The sequence below is a fragment of the Capricornis sumatraensis genome, chromosome 10 (assembly GCF_032405125.1).
Source record: "Capricornis sumatraensis isolate serow.1 chromosome 10, serow.2, whole genome shotgun sequence".
Lineage (NCBI taxonomy): Eukaryota > Metazoa > Chordata > Mammalia > Artiodactyla > Bovidae > Capricornis > Capricornis sumatraensis.
The window spans coordinates 22,389,554-22,403,764 of record NC_091078.1 but is presented as its reverse complement, the minus strand read 5'-3'; the positions used below and the strand labels follow the sequence as shown (position 1 = coordinate 22,403,764).

Genomic DNA, 14,211 nt, shown 5'->3' with positions numbered 1-14,211 from the left:
TTAGCGACTAAACAACAACGATTTAGAATTAACTTAAGAAGGAAAAGAAAATTTATTTTCATTTTCCTTTGTCAAATGATTCAGATAAAACTTTACAGATGCCATGGCATCTAGTCCCATCACTTCATAGCAAACAGATGGGGAAACAGTGGAAACCGTGACAGACTTCATTTTCTTGGGCTCTAAAATCACTGAAGATGGTGTCTGCAGCCATGAAATTAAAAGACACTTGCTCCTTGGAAGAAAAGCTATGAAGAACCTAGATAGCATATTAAAAAGCAGAGACATCAGTTTGCCAACAAAGGACCATCTAGTCAAAGCTATGGTTTTTCCAGTAGTCTTGTATGGATGTGAGTTAGACCATAAAGAAAGCTGGACCATAAAGAACATAAAGTTGGACCATAAAGAACACCATAGAATTGATGCTTTTTATCTGTGGTGTTGGAGAAGACTCTTGAGAGTCCCTTGGACTGGAAGGAAATCAAACCAGTACATCCTAAAGGAAATCCGTCCTGAAAATTCATTGGAAGGACTGATGCTGAAGCTGAAACTCCAGTACTTTGGCCACCTCAAGCAAAGAACTGATACAGCAGAAAAAATCCTGATGCTGGGAAATATTGAAGATGCGACGAGAAGGGGTAGACAAAGGATGAGATGGTTAGACGGCATCGCTGATTCAATGGACATGAGTTTGAGCAAACTCCTGGAGCTTGTAATGGACAGGGAAGCCTGGCGTGCTGCCGTCCATGGGGTCACAAAGAGTCGGACACGACTGAGCAAATGAACTGAACTGAACTGAAAGATCATGTTTACTATAGTTTCATGAACACAGAGGGCTTTGCTATAGCATTTTTGATGGCAACATCAGGGTTACATTTGTGTCACTAAGTCAAAGTCACAGAACACTGTGATGATTAATGCTTGTATTTTTCATAATTTGAATTTTTAAGAAAATATTCAAGGCTGAACACATTTAATGAAAGCATAACACATAAATCTTCCCAAATTAATCTTGAAGAATTATTATAAGAAGGTGAATACTTTTTTTTTTTTTTCATTCAATAAATACCTACTGAAAACCTTCAAGGAAAATTTTGGAAGCAGAAGGATCAATTAGAAAGATTATATGACAATTCAAGTAAGAGACAGAGGCTTGAACCAGAGTGATAGCAATGGACATGGGCATTAAAGAGAAATATAGGATACGGAATAAAGAAAATTTTCAAGCATCCTCCAATGCTATAATTCACAGAGAATCGATAAGATGTTATCTTTAAAATGAAAAAAACTGTTACAGTAAAGGAACAGTAGTGCTAATTCTAATTAATAAGTGATCAATCTCCTCTTTAGAAAATTCCAGATCCTTGTCAGTGGCTGCATCCATTGTTCATGTAGTCCCCTCTCTCCAATATCTCCATCGTTATGACTGTCTTGCAAGTTATCTTTTCCACTTTTACTCATTATTAAGTCTCCAGTACCTTTTGGAGGGTTTAGCACTTAAAACTACGCAGTAAATATTTAATGAATAAGTGAAAGAATAAATGAAACAAAAGCCATATCTTCACAAACCCTCATACTTAATCAGTTCTTAGTAATTACTGAATAGCTCTTATGGTTCGAGTCATTCCCTTTTCTATCAAAGTTTCCTTCTTCTAAATTCAGTTCCTTGGGATTACAGCTCACTATGAGTCAATTAATACAATAGTTCAAAAGGCTGATTTCTGTGTTAATGTTTCCTCTTGGAAACTCACATCTTAAACAAAGATCTTAAATATTTTTATACTCCCACATGGATAACTGGTTATATCAGGTCCAATGGTAGATTGGAAATACAGAGTTTATCAAATCTTATCTTGTCTTTCTAAATATAGGATAGAACTTGATGTGGTCAAAGAATCTTCAGACCAGCTATTTTTGACAGGTGTTTTGTTACAGTGTTTTCAGAGAATGACAAAATGTGCAGATAATGGTGTGGGGATAATCCCTGTAGTGAGTGATAAGACAAAAGTTTTGGGACCTCTGCATTCTGAAGATTTTTCCTAAATACTTGTAAGATGGCACTGATAGTATTACATAAATTAACATTAAACTGAAAAGAGCCTCTTTCAGACAATTGAATGTTAGAGAACTGTTTGAAAGTGGATTTGGGTCACTGTTTCATTTTATTCTTGCACATAAAATTTTTATATATAATACATTTGTGAGGTAACTATATTCCTTATGATTTTCAAGAAAGGACTGCACTTATTTTTGGAATTTTCTGTGTATAGCAAGAAACAAAAATGGTGTTTTAAAATTGGTATTTTCACTTTTGTATATGAGAAACTGGTGATTATATAAACACATAATTAAAAATCATTAATGATATTACTATATTTGGAAATGCAATAGAAAAACCAAAGATGTTTGGTATTTTATTTTAAAAATGCCATTATTCCAAGAGCTACTGATCCATATTGGAAGATCGGCTGCTGCTCATGCTAAGTTGTATCAGTCGTGTCCGACTCTGTGCGACCTCATAGATGGCAGCCCAACAGGCTCCTCTCTCCCAAGGATTCTCCAGGCAAAAATACTGGAGTGGGTTGCCATTTCCTTCTCCAATGCATGAGAGTGAAAAGTGAAAGTGAAGTCGCTCTGTCGTGTCTGACTCTGTGCGACCCCACGGACTGTAGCCTACCAGGCTCCTCCGTCCATGGGATTCTGCAGGCAAGAGTAGTGGAGTGCATTGCCATTGCCTTCTCCGATTGGAAGATCTAGTCATGCTAAAACATTATATTTGGGCAAACATCTTATGAACATGATTTATTCCTTTGTTAATGAAAATAAAATAATAAAGTCCAAGAATCTTTTCTCACTGATTTTAGTCTTCATTTATATATATGTATATATAAATAATGTATCGTATATACATATAAATATGGAGAGCTGATGTCCTGAGAATCCATAACTTTTAACAATTGACTCAGGAGAAAGTAAGAGTGTTTTCAAACCCCCCCCTTTTTTAATGTATTATTTTTATTGAAGGATAATTGCTTTATAGAATTTTATTGTTTTAAGATCCCTATTCTTTATCCTTATTAAAACATCAAAATAATTTACCATTGTTATCAACTACTGGAAGAAAATCCAAAAAAGATGAAATGCTTACTTTAAAAATTTGAAAATATAATATTCCCAAGGTAATTAATAGTTATGAAATCCTAAGAACTAACCAGTCAGTCACTCTATCTGGCAAACAGAGAAGCTGTGAATACAAACAGCATATTTTAAAAGATAATTGTAAAGTAGTACCAGAGAGGTCATTCAAAATCTGTCCCACACAAAAGCTGCCAGATTTTGACTATGATTAGCCATCCTAAGAAAGGTAACTCATCCACAGGTTGGCCTATGATCTTGAATTTAGGACTTCTGAACTGGTACTAAAAATATGCATAGAGTAAACTAAATTCTTTCTCATTTATTTGACTGGGAAAATTCTGAGAAGCCATTAGTGTTAGGTAGGAAGTTAGGCATGAGCAACTAGGGGTGGTCCAGTCAAAAAAGATTCAAGCTGATCTCAAACCCCACCCTGGACGTACTCCAATACAGCCCAGGAGAGCTCATAGATATGCTATAAAATAACCACAGAGACTTTTCCAATTCCAGAGCATGTTACCTACGTGCACAGTGGATGCCAAACTAACCACAAGGACTTCTCCAACTCTGGCACATGTGCCTCTGATGCATAGCTATGTCCTCAAGTGACCTTAGGCAGCCAGGAGTCTATTAAAGGTTCATAAATACTCTATACATACATACATCTGATTATAACAGACTGAATTATGGGGAAAACATGCACAATAGAGCCAGTTGTTATGTAACTTGCAACTGTAAATCAAAACTGTCAGTCCATGCCCACACAGATGAATATGTAAAAGCCCTATCTTAAAGATTCTGTACCTCATCATTCTAGCACCCATGCCTCTCTTGGCTTGGCTCACCTCTCCCTTGAGGTTCATTTTCTTCTTTCTTCAAGAAGAAATGCTTTTGCCATGAGTAAGACCTCAGATTCATCATTGTGCTCTTACCAACGATAGAGCCCAATGAGGAAGGGACCTCTTTGACTCTCCCTATTTGCAAATATTATCTGTGGGAACTGGATATAAAGAGAAACAGCAGTAGAGCTCAGGCTAATCTATCACAAGGTAAATTTATGAAGACACAGAAACATAAGAAAGCAGTGTGTGCCACTAAGTCATCCACTAAGTTTGGGGAAAACACTTTTTTTTTTTTCTCTAGTTAACAGCCACTTCCCATTTGTTCCTGCTGATAAAATCTCTAGTTTTGTTTGTATAGTAAATGACTAGTCAGAAAAGTTGAATTATGACTGGTCTAAGCCCAGTGAACTGCTAGAATAAGTTTATGTCAGCTCACAAGAGCTATTTTTAGGCATCTCTTCCCAATTCAGAGTTCAGTGGCAGCTGGAAACCTGCCAATGTGGGAGTATTTATGTCACAGAAATCAAGCAAGTGCTATGAATTAGGACTATTACTTTCTCTGGCTACAGTTGGTTGTTAACCATTTATCAGCACTCAGAGCCCATCCTGTAAATCCCATTTCCTTTTGCCATCTATAGGTCCAGGAGTAGGTACAGGACCAAATTCTGACCTATGACAAGAGGAGATCTGATGGAAACTAGCTGGAAAAGATTTCCTCCTTGATACGTTAAAGCCAACAAGCCAACTCGCCTTCCTACTTTAAGTTATACTGTGTAACTCTTTGAGATGTAACATGAGGGAAGGTGAACAGAAACCCAGATGCCTATATCAGTCATACTCCTGGACCAATAAATGGCAAAAGGAATGGGATTTTCATGATGGTCTCTGAGTGTTGATAAATGGTTAACAAATGACTGGTCTATGTTTTATGACTATGCCAAAGACTTTGACTGTGTGAATCACAGCAAACTGTGGGAAATTTTTAAAGAGATGGGAATACCAGACCACATGACCTGCCTCCTGAGAAATCTGTGTGCATGTCAAGAAGCAACAGTTAGAAATGGACATGGGAAAACAGATTGGCTTCAAATTGGGAAAGGAATATGTCAAGGCTATATATTGTTACCCTGCTTATTTAACTTATATGCAGAGTACATCCAGAAAAGGCAATGGCAACCCACTCCAGTACTCTTGCCAGGATAATTCCATGGAAGTAGGAGCCTGGTGGGCTGCAGTCCATGGAGTCATGAAGAGTCAGAAATGACAGAAGTGACTTAGCATCAGCAGCAGCAGAGTACATCATGAGAAATGCTGGGCTAGATGAAGCACAAGCTGGAATCAAAATTGCCAGGAGAAATATCAATAACCTTAAATATGCAGATGACACCACCCTCATGGCAGAAAGTGAAGAAGAACTAAAGAGCCTCTTGATGAAGTGAAAGAGGAGAGTGAAAAAATTGGCTTAAAGCTCAACATTCAGAAAACTAAGATCATGGCATTTGGTCCCATCACTTCATGGCAAATAGATGGGGAAACAATGGAAACAGTGACAAACTTTATTTTCTGGGGCTCCAAAATCATTGCAGATGGTGACTACAGCCATGAAATTAAAAGATGCCTGCTCCTTGGAAGAAAAGCTATGACTAACCTCAGTTCAGTTCAGTTCAGTCGCTCAGTCGTGTCTGACCTAGACAGCATATTAAAAAGCAGAGACATTACTTTGCCAACAAAGGTGCATCCAATCAAGGCTATGGTTTTTCTAGTAGTCATATATGGATATGAGAGTTGGACTGCAAAGGAACCTGAGCACTGAACAATTGATGCTTTTGAACTCTCGTGTTGGAGAAAACTCTTGAGAGTCCCTTGGACTGCAAGGAGATACAACCAGTCCATCCTAAAGGGGATCAGTCCTGGGTGTTCATTGGAAGGTCTGATGTTGAAGCTGAAACTCCAATACTTTGGACACGTAATGCGAAGAACTGGCTCATTTGAAAGGACCCTGATGCTGGGAAATATTGAAGGCAGGAGGAGAAGGGGACAACAGAGGATGAGATGGTTGGATGGCATCACCAACTCAATGGACATGAGTTTGAGTAAGCCCAGGGGTTGGTGATGGACAGGGAGGCCTGGCATGCGGTAGTCCTTGTGGTTGCAAAGGGTGGAACACAACTGAGCAACTGAACTGAAGCGAACTGAATAACTCTGAATCACAACCAATCAAACAGCAGGAAAGTAAGAACCTGTACCTGCACCCCAGGAACAGAAAATAGTGGAGTGGACTCTTTACAGAGAATTTTAAAAACAATAATGAAACACATTAAATATTAATTCACTATTTATCACTACCCTGTACTGGCAATTCTAAAAAAAAAAAATGTTAGTGATAAGATACTCCTTCCCACACACAGGGACTAGTCCTATCCAAGTCCTCTGGTGTGTTAGGGGTAGTAAGTCTACTATCTTAAGTATCTAATGACATGAAATAATTAATGATTTTTGTTATTTAAGCAACTCTCATATGAGTTTTCTCTTACATGCGTGCAAAACATTCTTAAGTGCTAAACTTTTTCACAGAAAGGACCAGATTCAGAGGTTGCCAGATCAGGTGAATCCAGCACTGAAAGGGGAACCGTGAGCCCCTGCTCTGAGGACCTACACAGCTGCTCAGATCCCAGGTTCCCCACTTTTCTCATAATGTGATTATGGCTCCTGTTCTGGTATGTCCAGGAGATTCTCCCTACTGTGTCATCAACTGATATAATAAACTGCCTTCATATTAACTACCATGAGCAGGTTTCTTCACCTTGTAACCAAAAGAACCAACTGAAAACAGAACTTAGCATTTAACAACTAAATTACAAAAGACTGGCAAAATGTAAGATACTGATTGAATTCACATTGCCAAGTCTATACTCAAAAGATAGAAAATAGACAAAAATATGCTTAAGTATTGCTTATAGTAGTTAAAATTTATCTAAATCTAAATAAAAGAACATATATATGACTTTTTTGAAAAAATATAATAATGTGGGAAAATTCAGCCTACTATTACCTATAAAAAGGCAGAATGACACAATAATTTGAAAACATTTATTTCCATCCAGCATAAAGACTTTGCTGGATGGAAATAAACTGGATATCATTAGTTGCTATTTCTGAGTAGTGGTATCAAGTGAATCCAGCACTTGATATATTAATATTATTGCTGTTCATTTTCTATTATTTTCAAACTTTTAGCTCTAAAGATATAAAACAATGTCAGAGTAGTTAACTAGCACATATTTTCTTTTCATTACTCTGTTAAGAAAATACACTAGGTTACTATTGTTCAGGATGAGAATATATACATATATAATGAAATCAACAAGGTAGATAAAATACAATCAGGAAACATTTAAAAATATAAAATGATATTTGAAATTCATGAGAAACTTCATTTTATAAAAAAGTATCATCACATTCCAAGAAAATCTCTCAAAAATATATATAATTTATTTTAATGAGAGGTATTTTTAAGAAAATAAAAAATATTAAAAAGCATTTAGTTATTTGCTGTTACAACAGTATAATCAAAACCTGAGTTATGTTTCCAAGAATATGTCTTTATGAGAGAAACTTCACAATCTTGTATTCTATTATGTGATGAAAGAATCATCTAGGTTTGACATGGAGTCTCAAGCCTGTTATTGATGTAGTTACATGTTTAGACTTATTTTATTCTTTAGAACACCACTACTCAAATATATATGGTAGTTGAAGTATGTGTTATATTTCAATAAAGAGTTTTCCTATTTTCATTTTTCTGAGTGAAGAAAAACTTGTTTCAAAAAATGTGGAGGAAAATCAAGAGATATAACTATATTAAAGGATGGGAAATGATGATTTATTTGAAAAGGCAGGAAATTTCCAGCCATTATTTTCAATTATGCATTGCCCATGAACAGCGGTTTCTTTCAGAGGCAGTGTAAATTGTTGAGATGTATGGATTACAAGACATGAGACTCATTATGCTAGATCATACATAGTAGCACTTTGCTTCTAGAAAGGCTATCATTAAAACCGTCTCATAATATTTCATAAAATTAACTATATTTAGTATCATCCTATTGCAGAAAATGACAAGAGCAAACACGAAATTAAAAGATAAAAAACATACCAGATACAGCCAGGAAGTCATCAATGCTTGTAATGTCATCTACAGCTTCAGTGAGGACATGGATGTGATTCTCCCACGTGCGCTTGTACATTTCCATGGTTTTTTTGACCACTTGACTTTTGGGTCTTGCAGCCAAAGCCAGTGCAGCATTAATAATCTATAAAAATACAGAATGTTCACTTGGTGATTTCAGAATACTTACCATTGTGCATATGACAAATTTTTTTTAATTAGATCTGTTTATGCCCTTATGTGTAACTCCTTCGCTTTTGGTAATAGTTTAATTTTATTTTTGGTAATTAATTTTAGTACTGTTTATCAAGCATCAATGTACTAAGAACTACAAGAGATAACAAAGATAATTGATATCTGCCTATAAAGAGATTGCATGTGACTTAATGAGAAGGACATCATATAACTCCAGCTCAGTAGAGTATTCAATATATACCATAATTACAGAAATGATTGACAATCTTTAGAGTAGAGAGATCACCTTCAGCAGCAATTCTAAGAAAAGGTTTCAGGAAAGAATAATGTTTAACTGGTCATTTGTATTTACTTTTCACAAGTAGGTAGTGAATCCTCATTGTGTGCAAATCACAGGAAGAAAAGCTTTGACTTCCTTGAGAACCTGAAGAGTTTTACCAGTAGATATTCAATGTTGATCAATTCTTTCATTTGTCCACTCATCATCATTCAATATCTCAAATATATTATGAGGTTTTTTGTTTGTGTTTGTTTGTTTGAAGGTATCAAGCGCTGTTCTTGGTTTTAGGGATATGGCAGTGAACAAGCCTCCCCTGGTGGCTCGGACAGTAAAGAATCTGCCTGCAATGCAGAAGACCGAGGTTTGATCCCTGGGCTGGGAAGATCCCCAGGAGAAGAAAATGGTAACCCACTCCAGTATTCTTGCCTGGATAACTCCATGGACAGAGGAGCCTGGAGGGCTAGAGTTCATGGGGTTGTAAAGAGTCAGATATGGCTGAGCTGCTTTCACTTTCATTTTCTTTCAATAAACAAGACATAGGAAAAAAAAATCACTGTCTTCATGGAGCTTATATTCCAGTTAGGAAAGATAGTCAATTAATGTTTGCTCACTTTCTCAGTTATGTCTTACTCTTTGCGACCCACCAGGCTCCTCTGTCCATGGGATTTTCCAGGCAAGGATACCAGAGTGGGTTGCCATTTCCTTCTCCAGAGGATCTTCCTGACCCAAGGATAGAACCCATGGCTCATGCACTGGCAGGCAAATTCTTTACCACTGAGCCACCTGTGAAGCCCAGGAAATTAGTAAGTGAATGTAATAAAAGTATATGGTCTCTTCTATGGTTATAAGAATTAAGAAGAAAACATAGTGCAGAGAAGGGGGATAAGACATGGAATTTTAGCAAGGCTTCACAGTGAAGAGGGCAACATGGGTGGGAAAGAATTTGAAGAGAGAAGTGGCAATATACAAAAGGTGAGCAAACAGGAGAAATGCTATGAGATTGGTAAGTAGTCTCACCTAGAGCCTGGGTATGCATAACGAGCTTTTAACTGTCCTGCTCAAGACTGGAGCCTTATTTGGAAGGTACTGGAGAGTCCTTTTGACTTTTGAGTGATTTGCTCAGAACTACACTTTAAAAAGATTAATTTGCCAAAGGAGGCTATTGTAATAGGTTACAAGAGTAAGAAAGAGCTTGGACTGCAATGGCGGAGGTGCTGAAAAAGTTTTGACAGGACTTTTAATCATTTAAATTAGGATAGATCAATTATTGTCAAAAATATCATGCAGACATAAATGACTCTATAGAAAATAATGCTTTAGAACATGGAAATATTCCCACAATGTGTAATAAGAGCAGATTACAGAACATCATGCTTCACAAAATGCCACTTCTAGCAAATATGCTAGAACTAAAAGTTGGATAAATCCATACAAATAACTATGGTTCTTTCAGAGTGATGGAATTTTCAGTGCTTTAATTTGATTTTGTGTGTGTAACTGAATTGTTCAGACTTTCTATGGGGAATATGCTTTAGTTGTATACTCAGAATGAATGAAGTTGTTCTTCAAAGAAAGGTGATTACTAAGGTTCTTCCATGGTTAATGAAGAGAATGATTATAGTACTGATAGAAAATGAGAGATCAGAGGTTAAAAAGTCATTCAGGGTTGTAAAAGCAGATTGTGCAACTGTTTTGGAAGACATTGTTGATGAGAGGTATTAGATATCAACCTTTCTAATACAGAGGTTGACTTTGAAGGGACTCTTTGCTTTCTCTACAAATTACATAGCCGTCAATCAGAGAGAGATATGAAACTGAATTTCATAAAAAACTGGTCATTCATTTACTCATTTATTAGTTCATGCATTGTAACAAATCAGTGCTATGCAGCAACAATGTATCCAGTTCTACACTGAATACTAAGGACATCACAATGAAAACTATTTCATTGTAGTTTCTAAACCAGCCCATGATCTAAAAGTGGAAGAAGACCAAAGCCAGCCAAATGCAACATAGGATTCTCAGACTTTAGCCTGTATCTGAATTCCCTTGGATGGCTTATTAAAACAGATTCCTGAGCCACACAGTAGAGTTTCTGATTCGGTTAATGTGCTTTGGAGCCTGAGAATTTGCCTGTCTGACAAATTTCCGGGTGATAGTGATGCTATTGGTCTGGGGCTCCCAGTTAGGAAACCACTCCAATACATAAGTGTTACAAGGTAGTGGCTATTGTAAAGGTGAGCAGAAGATGCCTTAAAACATGTGGGAGAGGTACTCAGCTCCATAAGGAAAGATGTTTCAAAGGACTGAAATCTGAAAAATAAGTGGAAGTTAGTATAAGGTGATATTCATTTAGGAAGAGGCAATAACAAGTACAATTAAGACCTAGAAGCAAGGTAAACCCTAACCTCATCTTCTTGGGAAGAGGAGCTAGTAACAGAGTTGCAGAGAAATAAAAAAAATAATGGAAGAAAGGAAAGAATACAGATTTGGAAAGCACCAATATGTACAAGGAAAGGATAAAATGGAAGTGATAAAGATGAGAGAAGAAATCATCAAGGAGAAATCATCAAGGAGGTAGAAAAGTAAGGTATTCAAGCGTCGAGATGAGGAAGAAAATCTTTTGAAAAGGTCAAATGCCATAGGAAAGTAAAGACTAATGAGGATTAAAAATGACTTTTGCATTTGGAAATTAGGAATCATTGGTGTAGCAGAATATTGGATACAAGATTCAGATTTCACCAATATATAATGGCCGCAATAAAAAGAATCTTTTTTCTACTCAGTAACTTAAAGGCTGCACCTCACTGGTGTGATTTTCAACAAATTACTGGAGGTACAGGAGGAGAGAAACTAATTGCTTGAAATTGTTATGCTGATATTCTCTTATTTCTTTTTTATGAAAGAGGAACACATTGAATTTTAAGGAAACATAACCTACCTTTGGTAATAACAACTGCTGTATTCCCGGACTTTAGTTTTAGAGCTTTATTAACCTACTAACTTATAATGTAGGACAGGGAAGCCTGGCGTGCTGCCGTCTAAGGGGTCACAAAGAACTAGACATGACTAAGTGACTGAACAAAAACAAAAACTCCCAGTGTACACTGCAGAGGCTCTGGTCTCTGGTGTTTCATTGTCCCTGCAGTTGAACAACTGTACACATGTGATTGTATTGCCATTATGCCTCCACAGTCTGTGCATACTTTTTAAGTATGCGTGTAGATCCCTTAGTGGTGATGTGGTATCAGAAATATATGGCACGCTGTATTTTGTATGAACATTTTCAGTTCTGCAGCTGATTCAGTTTAACTGATTCAACACTTCACACTATGAGAAATATATATCCTACTTGACTCCTGATACTTAACTTAAAACTAAAAGCAGAAAAAAACTTGAATGATGTGCAAACGTTTTTTAAGGCAGAAGAAATCTTCATCCCAGTGTCATCCTCCTAATATTTTAACAACATATCTTGAGAAGTGGGGGAGAATAGTCTCAAATCCTCCTTATGCAGAGCTAAAGATGACTTAAATTTAAAGTGAATAAGGTCGCTTCCTGAGGCATCTTTCTTTAGATTACGGTTAAGATGTGTACATACCAGAATCACCCTGGACCCAATTCATCACCTAATCAGTCGATTATTCTTTGCAACAGCATCTTTAACTTTAGGACCTTTTTATATCTTGTTGTTGTTGTTTTTCAGTTGCTCAGTTCTTTCCGACTCTTTGGCACCCCATGGACTGCAGCACACCAATCTTCCCTGTCCTTCACTATCTCCCAGAGTTTGCTCAAACTCATGTCCATTGTGTCGGTGATGCCATCTAACCATCTCATCCTCTGTTGTCCCCTTCTCCTGCCTTCAGTCTTCCCAGCATCAGGGTCTTTTCCAATGAATCAGTTCTTTGCATCAGGTGCCCAAAGTACTGGAGCTTCTGCTTCAGCATAAATCCTTCCAATGGATATTCAGAACTGATTTCCTTTAGGATGGACTGGTTTGATCTCCTTGCAGTCCAAGAGACTCTCAAGAGTCTTCTCCGACACCACAGTTCAAAAGCATCAATTCTTTGGAGCTCAGCCTTCTTTATGGTTCAACTCTCACATCCATACATGACTAATGGAAAAAACATAGCTTTAGACTATACAGACCTTTGTTGGCAAAGCAATGTGTCTGCTTTTTAGTATGCTGTCTAGGTTTTTCATAGCTTTTCTTCCAAAGAGCAAGCATCTTTTTATTTCATGGCTGCAGTCACTATCTGCAGTGATTTTGGAACTCAAGGAAGTAAAGTCTGTCACTATTGCCATTGTTTCCCCATCTATTTGTCAAGCAGTGATGGGGCCAGATGCCATGATCTTAGTTTAACAGGACTATGTTTTAAAAATGATCTTATATATTAACAGGACTATTTTAATACCCTTCCAGATAGTTTCCTAACCCAGACCCTGTTTTCTCCAGGCCATTCTCCTTACTACAAACACATTTATTTTTCAAATGCACAAGAGATTCTGTCCCATCCTGCCTGCTGTAATGACTGCCCTCATTTTAGCCTACATTCCAGCTGTCTTCAGCTTTATCTCCTGATCACACCATGTATCTCCGTACTTCTACGATTTCTTTTTTCTTAAAACTGAATCTGCCTCAAGACCATTGCTCCATCACTTACCATCCCTTGGTCCTTCTGAGGAAACAACTCTTACCTTTTACAAACCTGTTGAAATACCATTGCATACTGTGACATCTGTCCCATTCCCTATACCCAGGAACATGAACTGTCTTCTGTTTTTTAAAAGTATTTTGTCCATATAACCAAATAGCAATTATCATATTGCATGAGTGTTTATACACCTCTGCTCCATATGAGCCTCTTCATAGGAGGGACTGTGTTTTATTTATCCTTGCTTCTTGGTACATTAAGCATGTTAATTATAGTTCCCTCTATATTTATTAACTCTCCCAAAAAGATAATAGTTGGCTTGAGTTTTACTTTTAGAGAACAGCCATAGGGAGCCAAGCTCACCATATTTTTTTTTTTTTCCCCATTTTCAAAAGTACTTAGATTATAGGCTGGTATTCAATTCAAGGACAACCATTAGTAGTCACGGGCATGATGTAAAAGGTTAAGGGATTCAAATCTCTAGTGAATATTTGAACAAAGACTTACACAGAGGCCATGTAGTGAAATCAGAACCAGAGGGGGACTAGTGGGGTGAAGGCCCTGAGGAAGTAGAACAAACCAAAGTTGAAAGGAAGAAGACACTAGGAGTAGATCAAAGTTATGATGTAAAGAAAAGAAAGAGCATAGAGTAAAATAAGCCAGTCAGTTGAGAGAAAAATGAATGAAACTGTGTACCCATCAAACAAACTCTTATTCTCTTCTCTCCTCAGCCTGTCTATCAATCTGACTATTCTAGATACCTCGTAAAAGTGGAATTATATAATATTTGACATTTTGTGTGTGGCTTTTTCATGTAGAATGATGCTTTCAAGGTCCATCTGTTGTAGCATGTGTCAAAACTTTTATTTCTTTTTAAAGCTGAATAATATTCCACTATACCTATATTTTGCTTATCCATTTCTCTATTGATGGACA

At 36.9% G+C, this 14,211-nt stretch overlaps 1 protein-coding gene across 1 annotated transcript in view; it reads right to left on the bottom strand.

Annotated features, from left to right (window-relative positions):
- The window catches only part of CTNNA3 (catenin alpha 3), a 1,791,870-nt gene that overhangs the window by 610,241 nt on the left and 1,167,418 nt on the right, over positions 1–14,211 (bottom strand). Inside the window, exon 10 of the mRNA XM_068981838.1 lies at positions 8,134–8,290. Within this exon, the coding sequence (XP_068837939.1) occupies positions 8,134–8,290 (157 nt within the window). The remainder of the gene's footprint in view (positions 1–8,133; positions 8,291–14,211) is intronic.